The sequence below is a fragment of the Anolis sagrei genome, chromosome 2 (genome assembly GCF_037176765.1).
Source record: "Anolis sagrei isolate rAnoSag1 chromosome 2, rAnoSag1.mat, whole genome shotgun sequence".
In the NCBI taxonomy this organism is placed as follows: domain Eukaryota; kingdom Metazoa; phylum Chordata; class Lepidosauria; order Squamata; family Dactyloidae; genus Anolis; species Anolis sagrei.
In genome coordinates, this window is record NC_090022.1 from 187620058 (window position 1) to 187644203 (window position 24146).

The 24146-nt window shown below is 40.7% G+C and overlaps 1 protein-coding gene across 2 annotated transcripts; it reads right to left on the bottom strand.

The window, feature by feature from the left end:
* Positions 1-1256: 1256 nt before the first annotated feature.
* Positions 1257-23084, bottom strand: ZNF740 (zinc finger protein 740). 2 transcript variants are annotated; one of them, XM_060762919.2, is made up of 7 exons: positions 22923-23084; positions 20335-20686; positions 17241-17333; positions 16941-17027; positions 12302-12425; positions 8740-8858; positions 1257-6887 (listed from the first exon to the last, which is right to left on the bottom strand). In XM_060762919.2, the coding sequence occupies exons 2-7, from the start codon at positions 20341-20343 to the stop codon at positions 6798-6800; spliced, it is 522 nt and encodes a 173-aa protein (XP_060618902.2). In that variant the 5' UTR covers positions 20344-20686; positions 22923-23084; the 3' UTR covers positions 1257-6797. The 2 variants fall into 2 exon arrangements, with proteins under 2 accessions (XP_060618902.2, XP_060618903.2); XM_060762920.2 differs by lacking the exon at positions 17241-17333 and having other exon boundaries at positions 22923-23082.
* Positions 23085-24146: the final 1062 nt, after the last annotated feature.

A 24146-nucleotide genomic window follows, 5' to 3' on the forward strand; every position in this document is an offset into this window, starting at 1 on the left:
GGAAAAAGTGGAATCCTCGATGACCTTGCACTCAACATAAATTTGCATACACATCATAGCAGAGGCGATAATAAACTATTACTTCTTTATGAAGATGTGAAATTGAAACTAGCAAGAGTGTTGTGCATTGAGCCTACTGTGCACTGATCCTATTTTGCATCAGTCCCGTTGATGGATCTACGTAATTATTAGATATTGACATTGTGTATCTTCACAATTGTAATTTCCACAGACATAAGTCCATTTAAGAGGATGCAATTCCCATAAATTGAGTTTGAATGACAGCTGTGTTGTGCAAAGACTGACTGGAAGAGAGGCAGACTAATGAAACTTTCAGATTTCAGAGGAACAGGCTAACTCCACTTCTGTAGAGTCTTGTGGTCAATTTGTATGCTCCAGGCTATGTGGGCTGAGCTGTACTGGAAGAACCAATGAGGCAGATCTGTTCCAAGCTGATCAAGCCTGGAATACTTTTTCCAACCACAACATCCTTCTGGGATCACACAGGTCTCCCAAATATTCTCAATGACGCTCCTAGTAGTTACTGTGGGTACAGGATTAATATAAAACACAAAAAGACGACTAAATATTTTCCACAGGGAAGACTTTTCCCAAATGTTAAGATATGTTTGAGATGACATCATCCAAGATTATGATTAGTTTTAATGTAAATTTTGATTAAAAAATTATTCTACTTTGTCTAGACCAGTGGTTCTCAACCTGTGGGTCCCCAGGTGTTTTGGCCTACAACTCCCAGCAATCCCAGCCTGTTTACCAGCTGTTAGGATTTCTGGGAGTTGAAGGCCAAAATATCTGGGGACCCACAGATTAAGAACCACTAGTCTATACTAACTATGACCTTTTTTGATTCATAAAAGGACACCTATTCTTAGTGAGAGACTGATCATCCCATCATTCTCAGGTATAGTGCTTTCCTTTTTTCCTTTGGAATGACTTGTAAAGCTGCTTGGTAAGAATGGGGAAAGTAAAGGAATGAATCCAGAAAGTGTTGAATGACATGATAGCAGCAACAGAGACCAGATCCTTATGACCACTACCACAACAATCCTCACCTCTGTGTCAAAGGATATGACTTTGTTGATTTGCTTTTTAAATCAAGTGTATAATAATCAAATCTCCGCCCAATATGAGATGAGAAACAGTGAAGCTGAGGAGTAGGTGGCAGAGGAAGAGAAAGCATGTTTTATTTCCATACCCGAAAATGAGCACACAAATGAACAGACACCACACTGTAATGGTAAAAAGATACATGTTTATAACATCTTATAAAAACTACAGTTTAAAAGTGATCCTGCACTTGGGTAACACAGCCCTGTCCCAGTTCCCTCCTCCATAACAAAATATGTGAATTAATGAGAAGAGTGGGGAAGAAAAACATTTCATTACGAGAAAAAAGCCATTTGACCTTAATACTAAAGGAAAACAGGGAAATTGATAGATTCTCTGTTCAGCTGTAAGTGCTAGAATTGTCCCATAAATGCAAGGAGTCTATGAAAGCCAGTACTAACTGCACAAAAAGGATCTTCTTAATTTTCTCATCTCAACCAAACATCTGAGTCAAAACCACTGTTATCTCCAGCAGCTTAAGGCAGCCTGTCACACATATGGAAAATTAATATGGCACAGTTGACACATGAATCTCTAATACAAGCCATCAAAAGAGCAGGAGTTTCAACAATACCCAAGCCATGCTGGCTGACAGATGGCTGATGGCCACCATATTTCATGGGGGGAGGCTTCAAAATTAAGAGGGAAGGAACAAATACAGCTGCTCCTAAAAACCCACATATAAACATAACTGGTCATTCATTGACCTGGAGAAAGGCTGATACTTTAACCACAACATGGCACATGCTTTCAAAGCACCTACTTTTGACTCAACAACCAAGAGAGGAGAGTAGTGCATTAGTAAACACAAGGCCTGTGTATGAGCTTGTGTGTACAAGCCAGAGGAACCAATGTCATTGCTTAGGTAGAACCCAAATTTCAAACTATTTGCTACCAAGAATTGAACCATCTTAGTTAGCTTTTGGCGAAAATGACATCTATGTGACCTTGAAACATTACCATCAAGAACATTTAAAAACAAGAGTAATTCCTGGTTTAAACTGTGATTTCCTAATGTCATTTTTCTCAAATTTCATCATGATACAGCTTTCTTTTGAAATCATGTCTTCTTCATGCCATGATCTGAGTGAACAAGATTCATTTTGAAACAACTGTGGTTCTTTGGCCTCATCCAGTGTAAAAATAGTGAAATTCTGTAAATTTCAACTTTGTTCCTAATCAATTCCACCACTAAGACTTACAGGAGCCTTTTATGAAGACACCCATTTCTCTGTGAACCATTTCCAAACAAAACATCTCTTTCTTGGAGCTGCAATCAACTCACTTGATGGGAGTTTTGTCATTTAATGATGACTTTGAAGAACAAGATGAGTGGGTTAGCATTCCATTAGACAGTCTAAACCAGGGGTCCTTAAATTAAGGCCCGGGGGCTGAATGCGGCCCTCCAAGGTCATTAACTGGCCCTCGCTCAGGGTCAACCTAAGTCTGAAACTACTTGAAAGCACACAAGAAGAAGAATTCTATCTCATCAGCCAAAAGTAGGCCCACACTTTCGACTGAAATATAAGTTTATATTTGTTAAAATTGTTCTTCATTTTAATTATTCTATTGTTTTTAAGCATTTTTTGCACTACAAATAAGATATGTGCAGTGTGCATAGGAATTCACTCATATTATTTTCAAATTATAATCCGGCCCTCCAACAGTTTGAGGGACTGTAACCTGGCCCTCTGTTTAAAAAGTTTGAGGACCCCTAGTCTAAACAAAGTAGATTGATTAAATAAGAAAATTCCACTGATCAAATTGTTCTACTTTTAACTTAGGCCTCACAACAGATTTAGGATGTATTGTTTAAAACTCAACTGTGAGAAGATTCAATGGCTGCATTCACAATTCCATTTCAGCCAGAGACTGAGTAGAGAAAGTCACACATGTGAAGAAAGCAAAACTTCTTACTCACAGAATACTAGCATGCTGGAGACTGGAGACATTGATCTCTATACAATTCTGTGACATGTCAATTTTCTGTATGCAGAAGTACAACCTGAAAAAAGGGGGGGGGGGGAGGAGGCTTCGCCATGTCATTCTACTTATTTACTCCACTTTGGAGTAACTATTAGAAACTATGGCTTGAAGTCCCTTAAACATACAAATAAGATCCATTTTTAAGTTCTTTCTCAAAGCATCATTTTCCTGAAAGCTCTGCAACTTTTCCTTAGTGCACCTCTTTACTTGAGGAACATGAGATATATTAACAGGGTGAAGCAGTCCTGCCTTGCAAACAATTTCTTCAGAGTAAAGATGAATCACAGCTCAAACAGGCAGGCATGATAACTTGCGGTAGAAGATGAAATCAAAGGTGGCTGAATGGCAAATGATGAAAAAAGATTTATGTAATGGAAACACAGGAATCCACTTTCTCCCCACACAGCCAGCCACATTTTCTCTACTATCCAGTACCCACTCCTTTCTGAGAAAAACCTCAACAGCAAAGATGGAGCACAAGTCACTGTCTGAGGTTAGACCTACTTCACCTAGGAAACGCAGTTTACAGAGCAATGCTAGCATTCTACCATTTATTACCATGAACTGTTTTCCTTTGCTAGTGTGTTCACTGAAAAACCAGACTGAAGGCTATCAAATGATTACACTGGCCAAATGTTAACAGCAGACCAAATATTCCTCATTCCATACATCTCCTTTTTCTACAACCAACTTCCTTGCAGGTAGTCTTCAAAAGCCCTCATCCTTGTGCTATAAAAGTCACACATGCTTTAGTAAAAGTTTAGCCAGGACCACACACATACACAAAAATTGGCACAAAATGGATCTGGCAGCATGGGACACTTTACTTAGGGGATCTGAACAGTCAGCCTGTTAGCTGGGAATTAACTAGCAAAAGAGAATATGTTTTGTAATTTTATGCCTCTAGTACAGTGGTTCTCAACCTGTGGGCCCCCAGATGTTTTGACCAACTCCCAGAAACCCTAACAGCTGCTAAACTAGCTGGATTTCTGGGAGTTGTAGGCCAAATCACCTGGGGACCTAGAGGTTAAGAACCACTGATCTAGTACTATTGATGAAGGTGAGATGGCTACCCAGAAATGGATAAAAATGCCTCATTGTTTGATATAATTTTTTTCTTGCATGAAGATTTCCCTCAATTTTCCACATGCGGCACAAAACAGATTCCCACTATACATCCATCCTTACTCCCTAGTTTCAAATACATATTATAATTCTTTTTTTTTTTCCTTTTGGAGTACGCAGTTCACAGAAATGTGGAAGAAAGCTACACAATTGCTTGAGTTTTTTGTCTGTTTGCTTTCTTTTAAAAAGAGTGGCCATTTGGTATAGCCTTTCCTGTCCCTATTGAAATTCTCAAGGATTGTCCTGAGCCATTAGGCATTATTGAGCAAGAGATGACATTACTACCTTCAGCTAAAACAGCCCCCATATTTTTCATTTAGTTACTAAAATGTGTGTGAGAGAGTTAAAGAACAGGGCCTCTTTCAATACAATTTCTCATCCATATCTGTTTAAACACATAATAGGGGAAAGTAGCCATTAAGGCTTAAACATTAGCATACCTTAGCTTTAAGATATAGCAGACTTCGCAGCGGGATGGGTTAAACTCATGGGTTACTCTACAGGCACACAAATGGTGACAGAAACACACTCTTTATTCCTAACTGTTCTCTCTATGCCGCTAGCTGATTATTTTTCCTACCAGAGATTTAATACTATGCAAATTCTGAGACCTGCGTAAATAATACGGGAGTACCTGAGCAAGTCAATGAAGCTAAGCACTGTGGATGGGAAAGCACCAGGAATCTCATGTAACAGCAGATTAAACAGAATAAATAGAAATGTGCATTAAAAAACCAGATTTTTTCCCCATATGGTCCAACTAAAATTTAGCTTGACTATGTGAGGGTAAGGGAGTCTACTAAAGAAATTTGCCTGGGAAACAGCAGTTTGGAAAAGTACAAAGGATATAACCAAAAGAATATTCTCTCCAAGTTTAGAAGTGCAGTTCTTTCAGCTTATCCTACAGCACAGCACCTATTGCTAGTACACTTAATTCTCTTGCATGACTGTACCTTTGGAAGAAACCTCCTCGATCTTTAATGTCCTGCTTCTCTATTTACAAACCTTTTCAGTAGCACAGGTGAAATTGGAATCCTTCAGCAGCAATCGCACTTTCAGCAACACATATTGGTGAAAACCTATCCTCTGTTAATCTAAATCCCAAAGCCTGGCTTGCATTGACAGATGGGAGGGAATCGGGAGCCAACAGAGGCCTGAGAGAAGCCAGTTCCAAGGACAGGAGTGGAAGAGAGGGCAAACTCTGTTTTGTAGCAAAAATGACAGAGAAGTTACCTCAATTGGAAGTGTCCGTTCATAAGATGTTTCAATGGCAGAATTGATAGAATACTAAGATTATTCTAATGGTACAACTGCACTGGCCAAAAATATTAAGTATTAAATCAGTCCAAATCTTTTGGAAATAGCTTTCACTTCCGACAGAAGCCAAGAGTATCTTGAGACATCTGCTTCTCAGAAAATATGCCTTTCCTAGGAAAGAGGTAGGATTTCTGTTTGGCCAAAGGCAACAAAACTGATTCAATGGAGTGAAGAACATGGCTGGATGGATCTTGGTTTCAAAACATCTAGTTCTGAAGTTTATAATTAACATGGGTGGGAGGATGTGTAATCCAGCCCCAGCCAGGACAGTTAATTTTTGAGGGAAAGAGTTGGACTCCAACATTATCATTCCTTGCTCTAGAAGAATACTTCTTTGAGGTTGGTAATTCTGGATTTCAGTCGGCTGATATATTTATGGAGCAGAAGGATATTCTCCTCTGACGATATTGTGAATTCTGCATTAATCGGACATTTAATGGGGTGGAGCCTGAATGCATGGATCTTCATAGAGAAGGGGAGGAAGATAGGAACCATGCTTCCTATCAATGGTCTCAAAGTTTCTTCTCACTGGAAATAGCCAGATGTGTACCTCCAGCCAGCTGGATCTCATTTAGCATTTCTTCTTGGATTTTTCCCATAATAACATCTGAAAATTGGACTTCTGTGGTACTCAAGAGCATATGCCATTTGCTTCAGCTTTGCTTCTTAAAACTTGAAGGTCATGAAAAGAATCACAGGCCCAGATACTGCATGAGGAGGGCATAAAGTTCTGTATATTTTATGGCAAAACTCAAATGAGACACTCCTGTGAGTCCTGGATTCAAAAATCTGTTGGTGATCTTATTTTATATCCATTGTTCCCAGGCTTCAGCCTTTCAAAACAGTTTGGTGTGTGATTCTTTTCATCTTTGTGAGCACAATGTACGGGCACGATGGCAGGTATCTGGTCAACCAAGAGCATCAATATCACTCACAGGACTCGTAGGAGGTCCAACTGTTCTTCTCAAAGCCATTCCTGAGGCAAATGGTGATAAATGTTTTTAAAGCCATCCAAAGTATATTCACAACTGCAAGGGATGTCTCCAGGCTGGCAGTCAACTTCTGTTTGTCTTCAATGTATTTACAGTGTCAAGACTTTGACTGAAAGTCTGTGCCCTGCTCAGACCTGCCTCTTCCACAACAGGCTCAGAAGGAAAACACAGTATGAAAAATAAGTGAAGAAAAAGACCCACAAAGAATCCTCTTGACTTTCCAGCTGAATCCTCTTTTCCAGCCTGCACCTAAAGCAGCAGCTGTGAGTCAGATTCTTTGCCTGGGCAGCCCTGGCACATTCGTTTATGTCTCAGCAACCGGTCTGTCCTTGAGAAGCTCTGAAACAATAGAAAAGAGGAGTGAAATCTCTTAAGCGTGACTCTCGGAAGTGAGCAGGACAAGAGAACCTGCCCAAAATCAAAAGGAAATCTAAAGATCTGCATTATCCTTGGTGTACAGAAGTGCTTATTATAATGGTGTGATTATAACTGTATTTGTGTTTTACATTGGTTGCCTATGGCAGGAGCGGCCTAGCTGTGAGAGATATGTTGCCATGGAAACAAGGCAGAAGAGGAGGTGGGAGGAGCTTAGAGAGAAAAAGGTTTAGAAAGTGACAGTTAAGTTCAGTCAGGAGGAAGAGACCCTGAGAGAGTAGCAGAGTCAGATAGGGACTCTGTGAGAGTAGCAGAGTCAGGGAAGAGACTCTGAGGAGTGAAGAAGTGTAGTTAGTTTTTAGTGTTCGTGAATATTTCTTCGGCTAGGGAGCTGAAGGGGAAAACTCTGTTAGATTACTTTAGTTAGAAAGATCTAACAGAGGCTTTTTAGGATCGCCAGTCGGTGGAAGACTGGGGATCAGTTATTTGATCCAGTATAGATCAAACAGTGAGAATATTCACAGCAGGGAACACTGAATAATAAAGCACTTCACTACAGCAAGAGTTTATAAGTTGCAACATCAAAAGTCTGAACTGTATCGCAACCAAGTCATATTGTAACCATCAAGTAAATGCCAAGCTTAACCTCTTCATTTTGTAACCATCAAGTATATGCCAAGCTTAATATCTTCATTATTGCAACCATTCACTTTGTTTAAAAATAAACTTGTTCTCTTTGTTCTTTAAAACTGCCTCATCTCCATTAATTTACGTTCTGTGCATCCACTCTACCAAAAATTACCTCACAACACAAACAGGGACTTTTATACCAGTCTCTTTACTATTTGGTGGCAGTTTAATTAGCATTGTCGGAGGTTCTTTACACTTGGTATTGGAATCTCCAATACCAAGTCCTAGAAGCACTTTAGTAGAACTAAGATTGCTGCACGCGGCACACTGCACTTACTTACAATCCTACATACCTCCTGCCACATCAGCACTTTTAATCTTGTACCCACTACTCTGGCCCGGCCCAGTTTTACAGTGTCTTGATGTATTGTTTATTGTTTGTTGTTCATACTGCTTAACTGTTTTTAATTTGCTATAGGTATTGTATTGTTGTATTGTGTTTTGAGGCCTTGGCCTATGTAAGCCGCATCGAGTCCTTCGGGAGATGCTAGCGGGGTACAAATAAAGTAATTAATAATAATAATAATAATAATAATAATAATAATAATAATATAGAAATAATGCTCAAGCATGCCTTGTTTTTTCTTAACAATGAAGAAACATTGCATCTGAGATAAAAAAAACTGAAGCCACAGAATTAGCTGATTAACTCAAGACCATGACTTTCAGATTCATGACTTTTAAGTTTTGAAAGAAGTTCCTGTGTTCCTGGTTATGGATTTATGCTGATGTTTTGATTCCTGTTTTTCCACATACCTTGTTACTTTTGAACAGAACTCTGGTGGAGTATGGACTATTACCTTTTATTAGCCTTTTTTCTCTGTGGCTTTTTAGGACATTGCTTTTTAGATTACTTTTTGACTTTTTATAATTGTTTACTTCAATAAAAGGTTTAGTTAGTAATACTGGACTCTTGTGTGGTGAAAAGGTGAATCCAGGCCAGAGTGCAACAGTCAATTTCTGATGTACAATGACCACAGAAGTCACACTGGAGGATGTAGAGATTCTTCTGCATCCAATCTAAACAGAATGTCAATGAGAGCAAAGACCTCTCAGAAGAAGCACACACCACAGCCTCTCTTCTCAGCCAATGCTATAGGCAAAAACAAGGTGGCAGAGGCATTACCTGCAGGCAGCGCTCACACTGGTACGGCTTCTCCCCACTGTGCACACGTTTGTGGCGCTCCAGATGGTATTTCTGGATGAAGCGCATGTCACACACATCACACTCAAATGGCTTTTCACCTGCAAGAGGGGAGAAACAAGTGCTTTGAGAGTGGAAAAGAGCTTCATGTTTCCACAACTTCACCGATGATTATTGGTGTCGTACCCTTGGCAGTTTAAAGCTAACAGTAAGATCATCAGAAGAAAGTAACAAAACTTTTGTTTTTCAAATTGCTTTCCTCATCCTGTTTTTCTAAAACTGAGATTTCAGATATAGATGTGACCAAAACCTTATCTCAGCCAGAGACTGGGCTATCTATCACAATGATTAAATGATACCCGTGTGTGTGTGTGTGTGTGTGTGTGTGTGTGTGTGTGTGACAGAGAGAGAGAGAGAGCGTGTGTGTTGGGGAGGGAAGTTATATGCCTATTATTCCTACTTTCCTATCTCCTTTCAGATATTCCCCCTCTTTCCTTGTAACCTTATAAAACTTCAATAAAAACTATTTCAAAAAAAAGTGATATGCCTTAAAAATGTCTGTCAACTTATGATAAGCCCATGAATGATAGGGCTTTCTTAGTCAAGAAATCCTCAAAGGTAGTTTTGACAGTTCCTGCTGCTGAAATGTAGCCTGTAACACCTGGTATTTGTTAGCCCCCTATCCAAATATTAACCGGTACAGATCTGCCAAATGGAGGACTGTTCCACACACCCATATAACCCAGAATATCAAGCCAGAAAACCCCACAATATCTGCTTTGAACTGGATTATCTGAGTCCACACTGCCATATATCCCAGTTCAAAGCAGATAATGTGGGATTATATTCAGCTGTGTGTAAGAGTGATTTTAAAAACCATGAAGGTGCTTATATGAGAAACTGCTTATGGTAGGAGTGAGCAACCCTGTGCTCCAACCTCAAATGACTAATCAGAATAAATAGTTGAAAAGGAATTGTTTTTCACTAACACATGTGATCTGTTTTCCTTGAAAATTACATTAAAAACTAGAGAAGGCTTAGAATGGAAGTTCAAAGAGACCTTTTTATCTTTTTTTCTCATTCTGGACAGTAGTAGTAGTGTTGGAAAGATCTATACACATATATTTTCTACTTTCTTTTTTTACCATATTGTACCACCTCTTTCCATGTATATTCTATAACAGGGGTCCTCAAACATTTTAAACAGAGGGCCAGGTCACAGTCCCTCAAACTGTTGGAGGGCTGGATTATAATTTGAAAAAAAATATATGAATGAATTCCTATGCACACTGCACGTATCTTATTTGCAGTGCAAAAAACACTTTAAAACAATGCAATAATTAAAATGAAGAACAATTTTAACAAATATAAACTTATTTGTATTTCAATGGGAAGTGTGGGCCTACTTTTGGCTGATGAGATAGGATTGTTGTTATTGTTGTGTGCTTTCAAGTCGTTTCAGACTTAGGTTGACCCTGAGCGAGGGTCGGGTAAATGACCTTGGAGGGATGCATCCGGCCCCCGGGCCTTAGTTTGATACACTTACTTTGATACACCCCTGTTCTATACACTTACTTTTCCTACTTTTCTTTTTACCATGTTATTCCACCTCTTTTTACGTAAATAATATTCTTTTTTTGGAGTGTTTAATAAAAAAAATAGTTTAAGAAAAAACTAGAGAAGTCCTAGACTTCTGCTGGACATATTTGAAAGGAAGAGAAGCCCTCTAGTGGTAGAACAAAGACATGGCAAATGATATGGATGATTATTTAAAGTTATATTTCCTCAAGTGGAAATAGAAATAACTTGTGCGTCCAGAGCCTTTTCCTGGAAGTGAGCCTCTGAAAACATATGCTGCATAGGCATCTTAGATTAATCTTTACAGGAAAACAGGCCTTGCCTAAAAACTCCTTCACTTCTACTTTGCAGACAGCTGGGCTTTGCCACTTGCAAGGTAAAGCAAAGCATCATATTTTAGCTTATGATACCTGAGAGCATCACATTATATATGGGCTGCAATTCAGCACTGCTCAACACAGTGTAATAGGAGCCCCTGGTTGTGCAGTGGGTTAAACCCCTGTGCTGGCAGGACTGAAGACCGACAGGTTACAGGTTCTAATCCGGGGAGAGCGCGGATGAGCTCCTTTTATCAGCTCTAGCTCCTTATGCGGGAACATGAGAGATGCCTCCCACAAGGATGATAAAACATCAAAAACATCCAGGCATCCCCTGGGTAACGTCCTTGCAGACGGCCAATTCTCTCACACCAGAAGCAACTTGCAGTTTCTCAAGTCACTCTTGACACGACAACCCCCTCCCCCCAAAAAACACATAGTGTAATGGTTTTACACGCAGGCCTACAAAACCACTACCATCCTACTTTACTCTAAAGTCTATGAAAGTCCTCCACATTTGCCATTCCTCATCTCATGGGAGTGGGAAGGATGAGCAAAGTGTCTGGTTACAATCCTGTAGCCAAGGCAGTGACATCTCCAGCTCATCCCGTTTGGATATCAGCCAGCACATCAATGACTTAAATCAAGAAACAGTTTTCTAAGATCTACAGAGACACTCGCTGGAACACCTCAGCAAGCGAGAGTCCAAAAGTGGAAGGCTCAAACCCAGAACCTCAATCAATGGCTGATACCAATTGAGAGACTCCCCCCTGGGCACACAGAAAACTGGGTGACTTGGAAGGCGCTGAACAGACTGTGCTCTAGCACCACGAGATGCAGAGCCAACCTTAAGAAATGGGGCTACAAAGTGGAATCCACGACATGCGAGTGTGGAGAAGAGCAAACTACAGACCACCTGCTGCAATGCAACCTGAGCCCTGCCACATGCACAATGGAGGACCTCCTTGCAGCAACATCAGAGGCACTCCAAGTGGCCAGGAACTGGTCAAAGGACATTTAATCAACTTCCAAGCTTGAAAACTTTGTGGTTTGTTTATTTAAAAATGCAATACAACTGTTTGGTTTGCTCCTGACACAATAAATAAATAAAAATCCTGTAGCCAGACATAAAATTATTACAGCACAATTGAGATATGCAGTGGATGATGTAAATACTTAATGTCTAACTACAGGGACATAGCCAGAGACTTATCTGAACTGCCTGTTCCCCAAAAAGGACAGAATAGTCACAATGAGGGGGAAGAGAGTGAGATTATACTCTTATCTAGAAAGTGTGCCATGAAGGGAGGCAGGGAATAACTCGTACCACAAACAGAAAATGCCATACGCAGATGCAGGAGAAGCGTACATGTATACATATCCTTCTCAGAATGTCAGCCACAGTTTTATCACATTTTCTTCTGCAGTGAGTATGCTTTCAGGCTTCTGCACTATCTAGAAATTTATATCCAGATTCTTTATTGCTGATTGACAGTTTCTTAAAGCAAACATTTAAATTTTATGGTTTTTGAGAAGCAGTCATAATATAAGATCCAAACACTTTTGCACCCCCCCCCCCCCCCAGAAAGTGCCCAGTTACCACTATCTGAAGGGGAATCTGGCTGCCAATCTACACCCTGTTCTCTTACCAGTATGGATGAGAATGTGCCTTTTGAGGTGGTAGCTGCTTCGGAATGCCCCAAGGCAATGCTCACAAATAAAGTTCTTGGGATCTCGGAGTTGGAAGGATCCATTCTGCTCAATCACCACCACCTGGAATTGAGATGTACACTGTTAATACTGTTACTACTGTCTTCTTGGCTAACACATACCATGTGGTTTGCTATTCCTAAAAGATGGGTTTGTTGAACCATGCAGTATTGCCTGGCACCAAATGTTTTCACCCAACAGAGGAAGTTTCTTCTCCTTCACCTATTGCAGCTCACTATTGGTGCATAAGAAAGGTTGCTAGCTGCCCATTGCAAGAGTACAAGATATTGTACAAGATGTTGCACTGACTTTTATTATGTCCCATGAGAATGTATATGACTGGATAATCCTGATTTATTACATGACTTGTATAGCAATGTAATCCATTATATACTACAGTGCCAGACAATAAGGAATCTCATACTTGGACAAAAGTTCATGACTCTGCTCACTCTGTTCTAAAGGGGACTTTCTTTCCCCTGTAAGTGTAAGAGAAATTAGAAGATCAGGTCTAGTGAATCAAAGATCCAACGTTATTTAAGGAAAGGCACACATTTATGTTTCATTCTGATAGACCAGAATCTAGAGAATGAGCATCCTGAGTTCTTACATTCTGATATAGTTTGTCAAGGTTTCCAGGTCACTATTTCACACCACATATGCTGGCAAAGCTGATGAATTCAACAGGCATCAAAACTTGTGGGCATAGATTGTCTCTTGCAAGGTAAACAACCGTTCTTGCTAGATTGCTAAATTGCTACTTTCCAGTTTCAAATATGCTACATATCCTTTTCTGTGTCTACATTTCTTTTGGAAGAACATCCCTACCAGCAGGATACAAAAATAACAGATATGCAAGCATTTTGGGTTAGAACAGGCATGGGCATACTTCATCCCTTCAGGTGTTTGGGATCAACTCCCACAATTCCTAACAGGCTGTAGGCTGAAGTTTGCCCATGCCTGGGTTAGTACACTTGTTTCTTCCTCTGCTTCATTCCGAGTTCTTTAGATCTAAGATGAAAACATTTGTAGGCCATCACTTAAAACGTTTTAATGGGTCAGACTAAAAAAATAAATTATGACATCAAAAGAACTGAAATATTTCTAGTTCTGCTACTAGCATGCTTCAATTTTGCAAGAAAAAAAGCAAAATGTTCTAAATTCTGCATAAATCAAAGAACCCAGGATTTTGGGGATCCTCAAAAAGCGGAAACGGCTCTACTGACCAGTCAGAAAAAAACCTGTTCCACAAAAGCAGATACTGGAGAGGGATTTGAAGGAAGCACTATGTGATGGGTTGCTAAAATTTTCTATCAAATGATCTGGAAACATCAAGTAGTCACTTGTGGAGTGCAGCAGAAACAGAGTATTTGGAAGATCACACAGGAATCTAGGGAAGTATACCATTCTAACAGCTTTAAACCTAACAACCATGCTAAATTTGGGTTGCTCCAGCGGTGCAAATCTGTTTCAAACAAATCAACAGAGCCTCTAATATTCTTATAGCTCTGAAGACATCTACCAGATCTAGGATTTACCTGTAAAGAGATTTTGTGTTTCATGGAACAGGCAGTCCAGTTTTAAATGGAGGTCACATACCATTTAAATGTAGGTCACAGAACTACAAGGTTTGGGTCCACGTTACCTAAAGGATCGCCTTCTCCCATACAATCCATCCCACACACTTTGGTCTTCTGGGGGGCATCTGCTCCAACCAGCCAGAACCTGACTGGCAACCACCACCCAGAGGATCTTTTCATTGGCTGCCCCAAGGCTATGGAACAACCTGCCGGTAGAGCTCTGACAGCTAAATCAGTTGTCGGAATTCAAGACACAAGTGAAGACCTGTCTCTTCTGGCAGGCCTACCCAGACAGTCTTTAAACATAAACTTGAATTTTAATGCATGTCCTTTGTTTAATCTCTGATTTGTCTGTTTTAATATGTATTTCATAAAGCTACATTTGGTTATGTAACTTTTATGGAGGTGCATTTTAGTGTGTTTATTTGTAGTATTTTTTTTGTTTATGTATTTTAATTGTTTTGTAACCCACCTCGACCCATGAGGAGAGGCAGGTAAGAAATAGAATTACTCTAATAATACTATTATTGTCATTATTTGTTCATCAGAGACCACAGCAAAGATAAGAATGCAATCCTCTCATTCCTTGCTCTGAGGTTTACAGTCCAATAGATCCCTGCTGTGGCTAATATGTATTTTATAATAATGGCATATTTGTATGAGGAATATGTCACTATTCAAATGCTCTACTTCAGAATGTTACCAATAATAATAATAATAATAATAATAATAGGTCAGCACAATACTCCTGACCTCACAATCGTGGAAAAAAACAAAGTATGGACTGTCGATGTTGCAATCCCAGGTGACAGCAGAATTGATGAGAAGCAACTGGAAAAGCTTACACAATATGAGAATTTAAAGACAGAACTGCAAAGATTCTGGCACAAGCCAGTAAAGGTTGTCCCAGTGGTGATCAGCACACTGGGTCCTGTGCCTAAAGACCTTGGTCTGCATTTAAAAACAATCGGCGCTGACAAAATTACCATCTGTCAGCTGCAAAAGGCCACCCTACTCAGAACTGCACGCATTATTTGCCAATATATCACACAGTACTACACACTTGGGAGGTGTCCGACGTGTGATCGAATACATAGTGATCTTGTTTGCTGTGTACTAATATTGTTGTGTATGAAATAATAATAATAGTATAATAATAATAATAATAATAATAATAATAATAACCCTTTTTCTTACTTGCCTCTCCCAATGGCTCAAGGCGGGGTACAACAGGAGATCTTACTAAGTTTATGCAAAACAGGCTTGAGGCCCATATAATCACATTTTCACAGATTAGGAACTGAGTGGCCCTCTGGATGTTGTTGAACTGCAATTCCCAGCAGCCTCAGATAGCATAAGGAATGGGGAAGAATGCTGGAAGCTGGAGTTCAAGGACATCTGGAGTACCACACAATTCCCAACGTATAAGAAGGATGGATAAATTACTACTCCTTGTTTAAAGTTAACATGCACACTGCGAAAGTCTTGTTTCTTATTCTTAAATAGGCAGGAGTTTTCTTGTTAAGGATCTAATTGTCAGGACAGAGATATTAATTATGGAAGCTATGACCGGTGGATGGATTCACCTCTCCTCTCCACCTGTGGATCAGATGTGTAATTTGATTGTATTGCTAGACCTGGATTTGCAGCTGGAAGTCCAGAGCTACACTATTAGTAATGAGGTAATTATATCCAAAATAAAGATGACAGAGGCCTGCCCTTGAATAAGGTTCAGGAACATGCACTAGAGCAAAACATAATGGTGGGAACAATATCAGGTGTTTTTCTTCATGGGAGTATTTTTTTTAACTGACTTTTTATTTGCTTCAAACCATAATTTGAAATACAAATTTCAGGTTGAATACCTAAAATGCTTGCGACCAGAATTTTGGATTTCAGATTATTTTGGAATACTGATATGTACATATCTGTACAGAATAGGGTATGTGGAGATGGGACTCAAATTTAAACATGGCATTCATTTATATTTCATATGCACTTTGTACACACAGCCCAAAGGTAATTGTATATATTATTTTGATAATTTTGTGCATAAAACAAAGTTTGGGTACACTGAAGCATCAGAAAGCATAGGGGTCACTATCTCAGCCTTCCAAATTGACAATTCTGGAATCTTTTGGGTTTTGGAATTCTGAACACTCAAATTGTGTATACTGAGTATAAATTACTGCATAAAGCACCGAAAGCTCTGCTCATGGGGAGTCATGGTAGAGATATGAAAGCAGAACTTTTCAGCACCAGCACTGAACTGCTGGATACTACCAACATCATCATCCCTTGCTTTGTTATGCAATTTTTGATACAATTGTCCCTGTCTTTTCAGCTTTAGGAAAGCAGCAAAGAGCTTTTCAACTCCTTTGGAGAGATAGAGTGGAGTATACATAAATATAATAATGATAATAATAACTATGGAATATGTTGCCTTAGAGTGTGATATTCTTTGGAAGTTTTTAAGCAGAGGCTGGATGGCCATGTATTAGGAGTGCTTTGATTGTGTGTTCCTGTATGGAGAATGGGGTTTGGGTTGGATGGCTTTGGTGGTCTCTTCCAACTCTGATTCTGCAATTCTCCAACTTCACTTCTAGCATGGCATTCATCTCAAGCTGGAGTTTTTTTTAAAAAAAAAGTTGATTCAGATTTTATACCTCCACTTGCTTCTGTTATAATGATTTGATAGATGTATTATTTAACTGATGCATTGTGTCTTTCCCTCTTTACATTAAGGTATATCATTTTTACACCAGTAAATTTGGGGGGACGGGGGGACGAAAGCACAATATAAAATTTTAAAGATGAATTAAAATATTGCAATTTAACATAAAAGATGCTTCCTTGTTCTAAAGATTGGCCAACTCCCAGTTGACAAGTACTTACTATCTTCAAAAATCGTGTCAGGAAAAATGTTTGGTAGCTTCACAGAAGCAGGAAGACCATTTCATGGAGGGTTCGCTGTATTGTATGATGTAAGATTACCTGCCTTTTTAAGGGACTTTTTAGGTGGCGATCCTTCGGTGGTATCCTCTGCCTTCCGACTGCGTGTCTTTTCACTTTCCTTGCGATGACTCTAAGTAGAGAAAAAGCAGGATATGGATCACAACAAGGCACACAATTTAATTTATCCTACATGTCAAGATTCTTTTCCTGATTCCTCTGCTTCATCACCCATAGCCACAACGGGAAGAGGACACAAAGAAGAGTGCAGGGGGCAGCAGACTGCTGAAACTGGGCAAGCCCATACCAGCGTGCCCGGCCCAACCCCTCTCTCTCTGTTCTCCACCTGCTTAGAGCTCTGCTTCGGCATCATCTTCTTGCTGGCAACAGTTGGCACAAGGCAAACCCCGGAGAGTCCCTCGCAGGCCAGAAGACTTGCCTGCAGAGAAACAAATACAAACTGAGGAGTGCAGCGAAATACAATTTAAGCTAATAAGCCCATATGATAATGTGTCCATGCACTCGTAAGCTGTGGGCAGCAACTGGATCTGTGCATTACTTCTTGGGAGTAGATAGTGACTACCAGCGCTTATCCATTTTCATGTCAGGGATGACGAGAAATTGCAAGTCGCTTCTGGTGTGAGAGAACTGGCTGTCTGCAAGGACATTGCCTAGGGGACGCCCAGATGTTTTACCATCCTGTGGGAGGCTTCTCTCATGTCCCCACATAAGAAGCTGGAGCTGACAGATGGGAGCTCACCCCACTCCCCATATTTGAACTGCTGGATTCGGTCAGCAGTCCGCCAGCACAAGGGTTTAACCCATTGTGCCACTGGGGGCTCCACTGGCAACTGATGCAGAGCAGGCATTCACTTTGGACACTGGAGTGAAGTTAACTTGAAAGAGAAAACCCAAAGCAAAGTTGTGCATTTAATAGACTGTTTGCTGGATCGCAAATGTCACCACAGATCAAAAGAGATTTGAGAGACACAGTCTTCTGCATAACTATGTAATTAAAATATAAACAAACAAATGGATCAGCTTCTCAATAATGTCCTTGGATTGCCACTCGGAGCTGAACATGCCTTATCATCAGTGACAAGCTATGAGGATCTTTACAAAATCCACAATACTGGTACAGGACTTTTATGTTACAAGAAGTATATATGACTGAAGGCCTGGAAGGCTTTCTCCATTTGTGATCCAGAGTGTAAGTGTAGATTTGTTTTGTTTTTTTTAAAAACCAATGTATCTTCGCATTTCTAAGTCAGAGCTGTGGGGCAGATAGAGATAAAATCATTCCAATTTCCTTAAGAAAATGAACAAAAACAAGTAGATCAAGTGAAAGCACTTTTCTTCCTGAGAAGCCAAGGGAAAAAAACCTTAAGAACTATTTCTAAATTGCAGTTTTCTTTCTCTAATTAAGAATTTGCACAAGGAAGTATCATCTTTAGGCTGCCACAAATATGAGATCCCCCACAGCTTCATACTTTTTAAAAGCCACTAGTAAAAGGGTATTGCAACCTGGATCACCATAGGATGGAATCGGAAGTATGACATAAAAGGAGAGGCAAAAGGAGGAAGCACAAAGAGATTCAGAAAAAACTGCTGGATATGTGAGATTATCATGTTCGCACATCTTTGAAGGATGTTTCTCATTGTTCTATAAAATATGTGCACTCAGAAATCAATACATTAACACTGAATTCAGTGTTAGTTAGCCTAATGTTTTTTTTAAGCCACTGCTGTGTACTGGGCAGAAGAATGTACTACAACCAGAGAAATTCAGTCAAATAATATCTTCCCATACAAATCTACATTACAAGGTTATCAACACACAAAGAGCCACTCTGATGCTCTTAGAGCAGGGGATGGGGAAAGTGAATCCCTCCAAAGCTATTTTGTGGGGCTCCAGCCCTTCCACCCCAAATTCCTCAACATTATTTAAAGATGTTCAGTCACTTCCTGTTTTAGGAAAGAATTCTTCTGGGCTCAAAACAGCTTAGGGGGTCTTGAAAACAGAGGAGAATAAAAAAATATGGTAAAATTTCCCTCATGCTCCCAGAGGATAAAAAATATGGTAAAATTTCCCTCATGCTCCCAGAGGTGCTTTCAGACAAAAAAATTAGTCCTTTTTAGATTTTATTTTCATTCAAAGAGTTAGCGGTTGCAAACCGGAGCAGCTTCCAATAGTCCCTGGGACTCCAATGTACCCTTTAACACCTGACAGTTGCCCATCCCACCTTAGAGGAAGGGTGGCATAATGAGGCAGCAAAACATGTATGCCAACATACCATGTGTTTAGATTCTCACAATTTTCTCAGAGGTTTTAGTAGGTTTATCTCCACTTGTCCCTTTAAAAATACTGAGAGCTCCTGGGTGACCACTTTCTTCATTTATATTATGGCTGGAAATTATGCAACCCTTCAAATACAAGTGGACTACAAATCCCATCAGTTGTTACCGGCCTAACCAATGGAGACGAATGCTAGAAGTTGCAGTCCAACAATATTTGGAGGGCTCCATGATCCTGACCAATGATTTATATGGATGGAAGAAAGAGTTTAGTTCAGATTGCTTCCTTTTTTTCGTGTCAGGAGCGACTTGAGAAACTGCAGGTCACCTCTGGTGTGAGATAATTGCTCATCTGCAAGAACATTGCCCAGGGGATGCCAGGATGTTTTGATGTTTTACTATCCTTGTGGAAGGTTTCTATCATGCCCCCGCATGGGGAGCCAGAGCTGACAGAGGGAGCTCATCATGCCCCTGCATGGGGAGCAGGCACGGGCATGCTCTCCCTGAATTCGAACCTGCAACCTGTCCGTCTTCAGTTCTGCCGGACAAGGATTTAACTCATTGCACCACCGGGGGCTCCAGACTCCTTCCTTAAGAAGTGATCCTATTTCTACATGTTGCATCATGATACAGATAGCTAAGGATAAAGCCTCTTATCCTGCATGTCTTACAAATGAATGGGCCAGACATGGCTTCCAGAACACATCAGACCTGCAATATTTGTTATCCAGCATCCTTCACTGCATCATGCCCATGTTCCACTAGGCTGAGCATTATGGACAAAACTAAAAAGGAATACAGATACCAAGTAACTTATATCAGACAGATGGTTAAGCATCTTATTTCTCTTTCTAATCAATCCCTACTCCAATTATGAATACAATCATTTAAACGCAGGGTAATAGAAAGGAAGTGACAGTTCCACCCTCATTGAAGCTGGTCCTTCCCCATTCTTCAAGAATGGCTGTAAGGAAAGAGTCTGGGAGGAACCAGGATGTTATGTTTAAGAATATCACCTAATGTAGGATATCCCTGAAAAATGAACAGTTTACACCACAAAAACCAATTATTACTGAGTGGCTTTGGCCACCTCTTGCAAGGATGAATTCCTGCTGGGAAGGGATGGGAAAACTGAGGTCTGTTACCTGAGCCATTGCTGTAGTCTGACAGTCCTCCAATCGTAGATCACACCAAGTCCTTGTGCTTTCTCTCTCTTGTCCAGGAAACAATTTTACGACTATAATTTTTTTCAGTAAATCATTTTTGTGTTGGTCCTTTCACATAGTTGACATCTTTCAGGAGTTTGAGAGCCCAGAATGGATGTACAGCAAGTTTCCCTAGTCTTGTTTAAAGTTAGGAAAAGTTACAGGCTGCTGCTCTTGAGGATGTCACTGTAAAACTAAATTTCTCCTGCAGGATAGCTCTCACTGGAGAAAGGATGTTGAGTCGTCAGACAGCTGCTACAGAAGCCCTGCCTCTTCTTCTCCAAGTTTCCACCTGTGGGTTAAGCCAAAAGAAAAATTAATTGACTGCGTATTTAGGAAAAGAAATAGAGAATATACTTTTTTGTCTTAACAGTTATAGCTTATGATTGTAATACTGTTATAACATATTGAACGCAGTACAATCAAGTTATCATTACCACAATGATTGGTCAATTGTGACCATATTATGGTGATCAAATAAATTTCTAACTCCTAGCACATTGAGCCTACATGAATGACACAAAACAGGAAACTTGCACAGAGTTGGCACAGAAAAGCGCCAAAAATTTAGAAAAGATGAGGAAGACTTAAAGCTGGTAATAGATGATGGGCTTTTTACCAGAATAAGATACTTACTATAGTAGCTACACTGACTATTTAATGCAGTTCAAAGCTAGCTTCAAGCTGTGTCAGTCAATAACTCCCACAAAAGCAAACAAAAGAAAGCCTTTAGCCAAATCCTTTCAGTATTTTCTGTTGGTCGTGAGAGTTCTGTGTGCCAAGTTTGGTTCAATTCTATTGTTGGTGGAGTGCAGAATGCTTTGATTGTAGGTGAACTATAAATCCCAGCAACTACGACTCCCAAATGACAAAATCAACCCCCCTCATCTACCCCACCAGTATTCAAATTTGGGCGTATTGGGTATTTGTGCCAAATTTGGTCCAGTGGATGAAAATACATCCTGCATATCCTATATTTACATTACTATTCAAAACGGCAGCAACAAAAATAATTTTATGGTTTAGAGTCACCACAACATGAGGAACTGTATTAACGGGCCGCTGCATTTGGAAGGTTGAGAAACACTGCTCAATTCGCTTCTGCCATGATAATAAATACTTAAAAGGGAACTCAAGCAACTAGAGGGGGAAAAATCAAGTAAGTAATCCTTGAAATAAAATTTTAGGTTTCTTCAGCTCTATATATTGAGCAAAAGGCGGGATAAAAATAATGTAAATAAAATTTAAAACAATATTAAATACGTATTATCGAAGGCTTTCATGGCCGGAATCACTGGGTTGTTGCACGTTTTTTCAGGTTATATGGCCATGTTCTAGAGGCATTCTCTCCTGACGTTTCGCCTGCATCTATGGCAAGCATCCTCAGAGGTAGTGGGGGCTGTTGTAGGTTTTTTTCGGGCTATATGGCCATGCTCTAGAGGCATTCTCTCCTCGCGTTTCGCCTGCATCTATGGCAAGCATCCTCAGAGGTAGTGAGGGCACGTCTGGTGGGGATGAGGGACAGGGCCCCTCGGCTCTGGAACTCTCTCCCACTGGAGATCAGAACTGGCCCTTCTATCCTGACATTTAGGAAACAGGTGAAGACCTGGCTATGGAGACAGGCATTCGACGAGTGAGTCAACACTCTGAGATATGGAAGGAGGATGATGGGCAACGATTTTAGTGTGACGACTGACCATTGTAGTTATTGATTGTAATTGCTGTTTTAATGTTTTACTGTAATATGAATTATGATGTTTTATTGATTGTCTGTGATATTATGGTTGGAAACTGGTCTGAGTCCCTCAAGAGAGGTGAGAAGGCCGGTATATAAAACTTTTAAATAAATAAATAAATATGTTATTGTTTTGTATTATTGTTGTTGTTTTTACTGATGTATTGTGGGCTCGGCCTCATGTAAGCTGCCCCAAGATGGTAGCGGGGTACAAATAAAGTATTATTATTATTATTAATATTATTCATACCTGTATTTCAATATGAGTATGAAGTGAATACAGACTTTTTGGTAGAGTATGGGATAGAGTACTATTACTTAGGCCTGTTTTAAATAGGAACTCTCAAGCCACCAGGAAAAAAAACTACCAATCCCCATGGATACAGGTTTAACTGAGAGTTGACTGTGTATTGATAAAAGTATGGATACTATATTCTTGTGGTTAAATCTAAGTAAAGAGATACTCCTTAAAATAAAAAAATAGGCACAAAATTATGCTGGAACACTGCACAAATTGTTTTCCAGGCAGTCTTTGAGGCGCCACCCCCCTCTGATGGCGTCACCCAGTGAGGCCCGCACCGCCATCACTCCCCCCTCCCCGCTCCGTAAGTGACGTCACAGGCAAAAGTATGCTCTCCTCTCCCCTCCGCAAGAAAGCGCCAGCAGCAGTTGCTCAGCCCCCGCGCGCCCCGCTGCGCTCGCGCTCAATGGCGCCAGGCAAGGAAGAGGGGGGAGAAAAAAAAGCGCGCGCGCACCCTCGAGGACAACGGCGCGCGCAAGCAGGAAGTCGCACCTGGCTCGGCTCCCGTCACTCCCGCTCTGCCTCCCTCTCTTTCTTTTTTGGTTATTCTCCAGGGACAGAACATGCAAAGGCCTCGGCACCGCCACTCTGCCACCAAGCGCTCCCGGCCGCCGCTGCCTCGGAAGCGGAAACGCCGGAGCCCGGTACCCCACTGACACACGCACGGCAACAACCGCTTCCGCCTGGCCGCGGTTGCGCATGCGCCGGGTATGAGCGTGTTTCTTTCGCCGCCATCTTGGTAGCGGGCAGAGAAAGTATTTGGAGCGGGGAGCAGGAATGTTACCAAGGTTACACACAACCCTCTATCCCAGAATATCAAGACAGAAAATTCCAAAATATCTGAGTTATCTGAGTCCACACTCAAATAATGTGGGATTTTCTGTCTTGATATTCTGGGATATAAGGCTTTGTGGAAGGGCCCTCACTCCTGGCCTGGCTTAGTGAATAATTGAAACTGAGGATAAGGGCCCTTCCACACATTTATTATTATTTATTTTATTTGGGGTGCTTCTACCCCGCCCTTCTCAACCCCCTAGGGGGGACTCAGGGCGGCTTACAAAAGGCACAATTCGATGCTTAACAAGTACAAAATACAATACAATATACAAATGTACCATATAATACCACAGTTATAACTAATTAAAACAGTCAAACAGTATACTAGCAGCAATAAAAACATCTTGTGGTCATTGTTCACCAAATCCAAGTCTGTAAACCATTTAGCATCGTCATTGTCCTTTCGTACTCTGGTCATTATTGGTTGTCTTTGTCCATCTGCCAGCTTACCCGAAGGCCTAGTCCTACATCTAGGTCTTTAGCTTCCTTCTGAAGGAGAGGAGGGATGTTGATGTCCTAATTTCCCCGGGGAGCGCATTCCACAGGCGAGGGGCCACCACCGAGAAGGCCCTGTCCCTCGTCCCCACCAGTCTCGCTTGTGATAAAGGTGGGGCCGAGAGCAGGGCCCCCTCAGCATATCTTAAACTCCGAGGTGGGACGTAGAAGGAGATACGTTCGGACAGATACGCTGGACCGGAGCCGTAAAGGGTTTTGTAGGTCAAAACCAGCACTTTGAATTGTGCTCGGAACTGGATCGGCAGCCAGTGGAGCTGACATAACAGGGGTGGTATGCTCCCTGTATGACGCTCCGGTGAGTAATCTAGCCGCCGCTCGTTGGCCCTATATCACAGCATTGTTGTTGTTCATTCAGTCGCTGGA

Excerpts from the sequence above, each read along its gene's own strand:
- ZNF740 (XM_060762919.2), bottom strand. Across the intron at positions 12,426-16,940 it reads CTAAAAAGTCCCTTAAAAAG|GTGGTGGTGATTGAGCAGAA; the intron begins GCAGGTAATCTT and ends TCTCAATTCCAG. Across the intron at positions 6,888-8,739 it reads AGTGTGAGCGCTGCCTGCAG|AGCTTCTCAAGGACAGACCG; the intron begins GTAATGCCTCTG and ends CTATTGTTTCAG.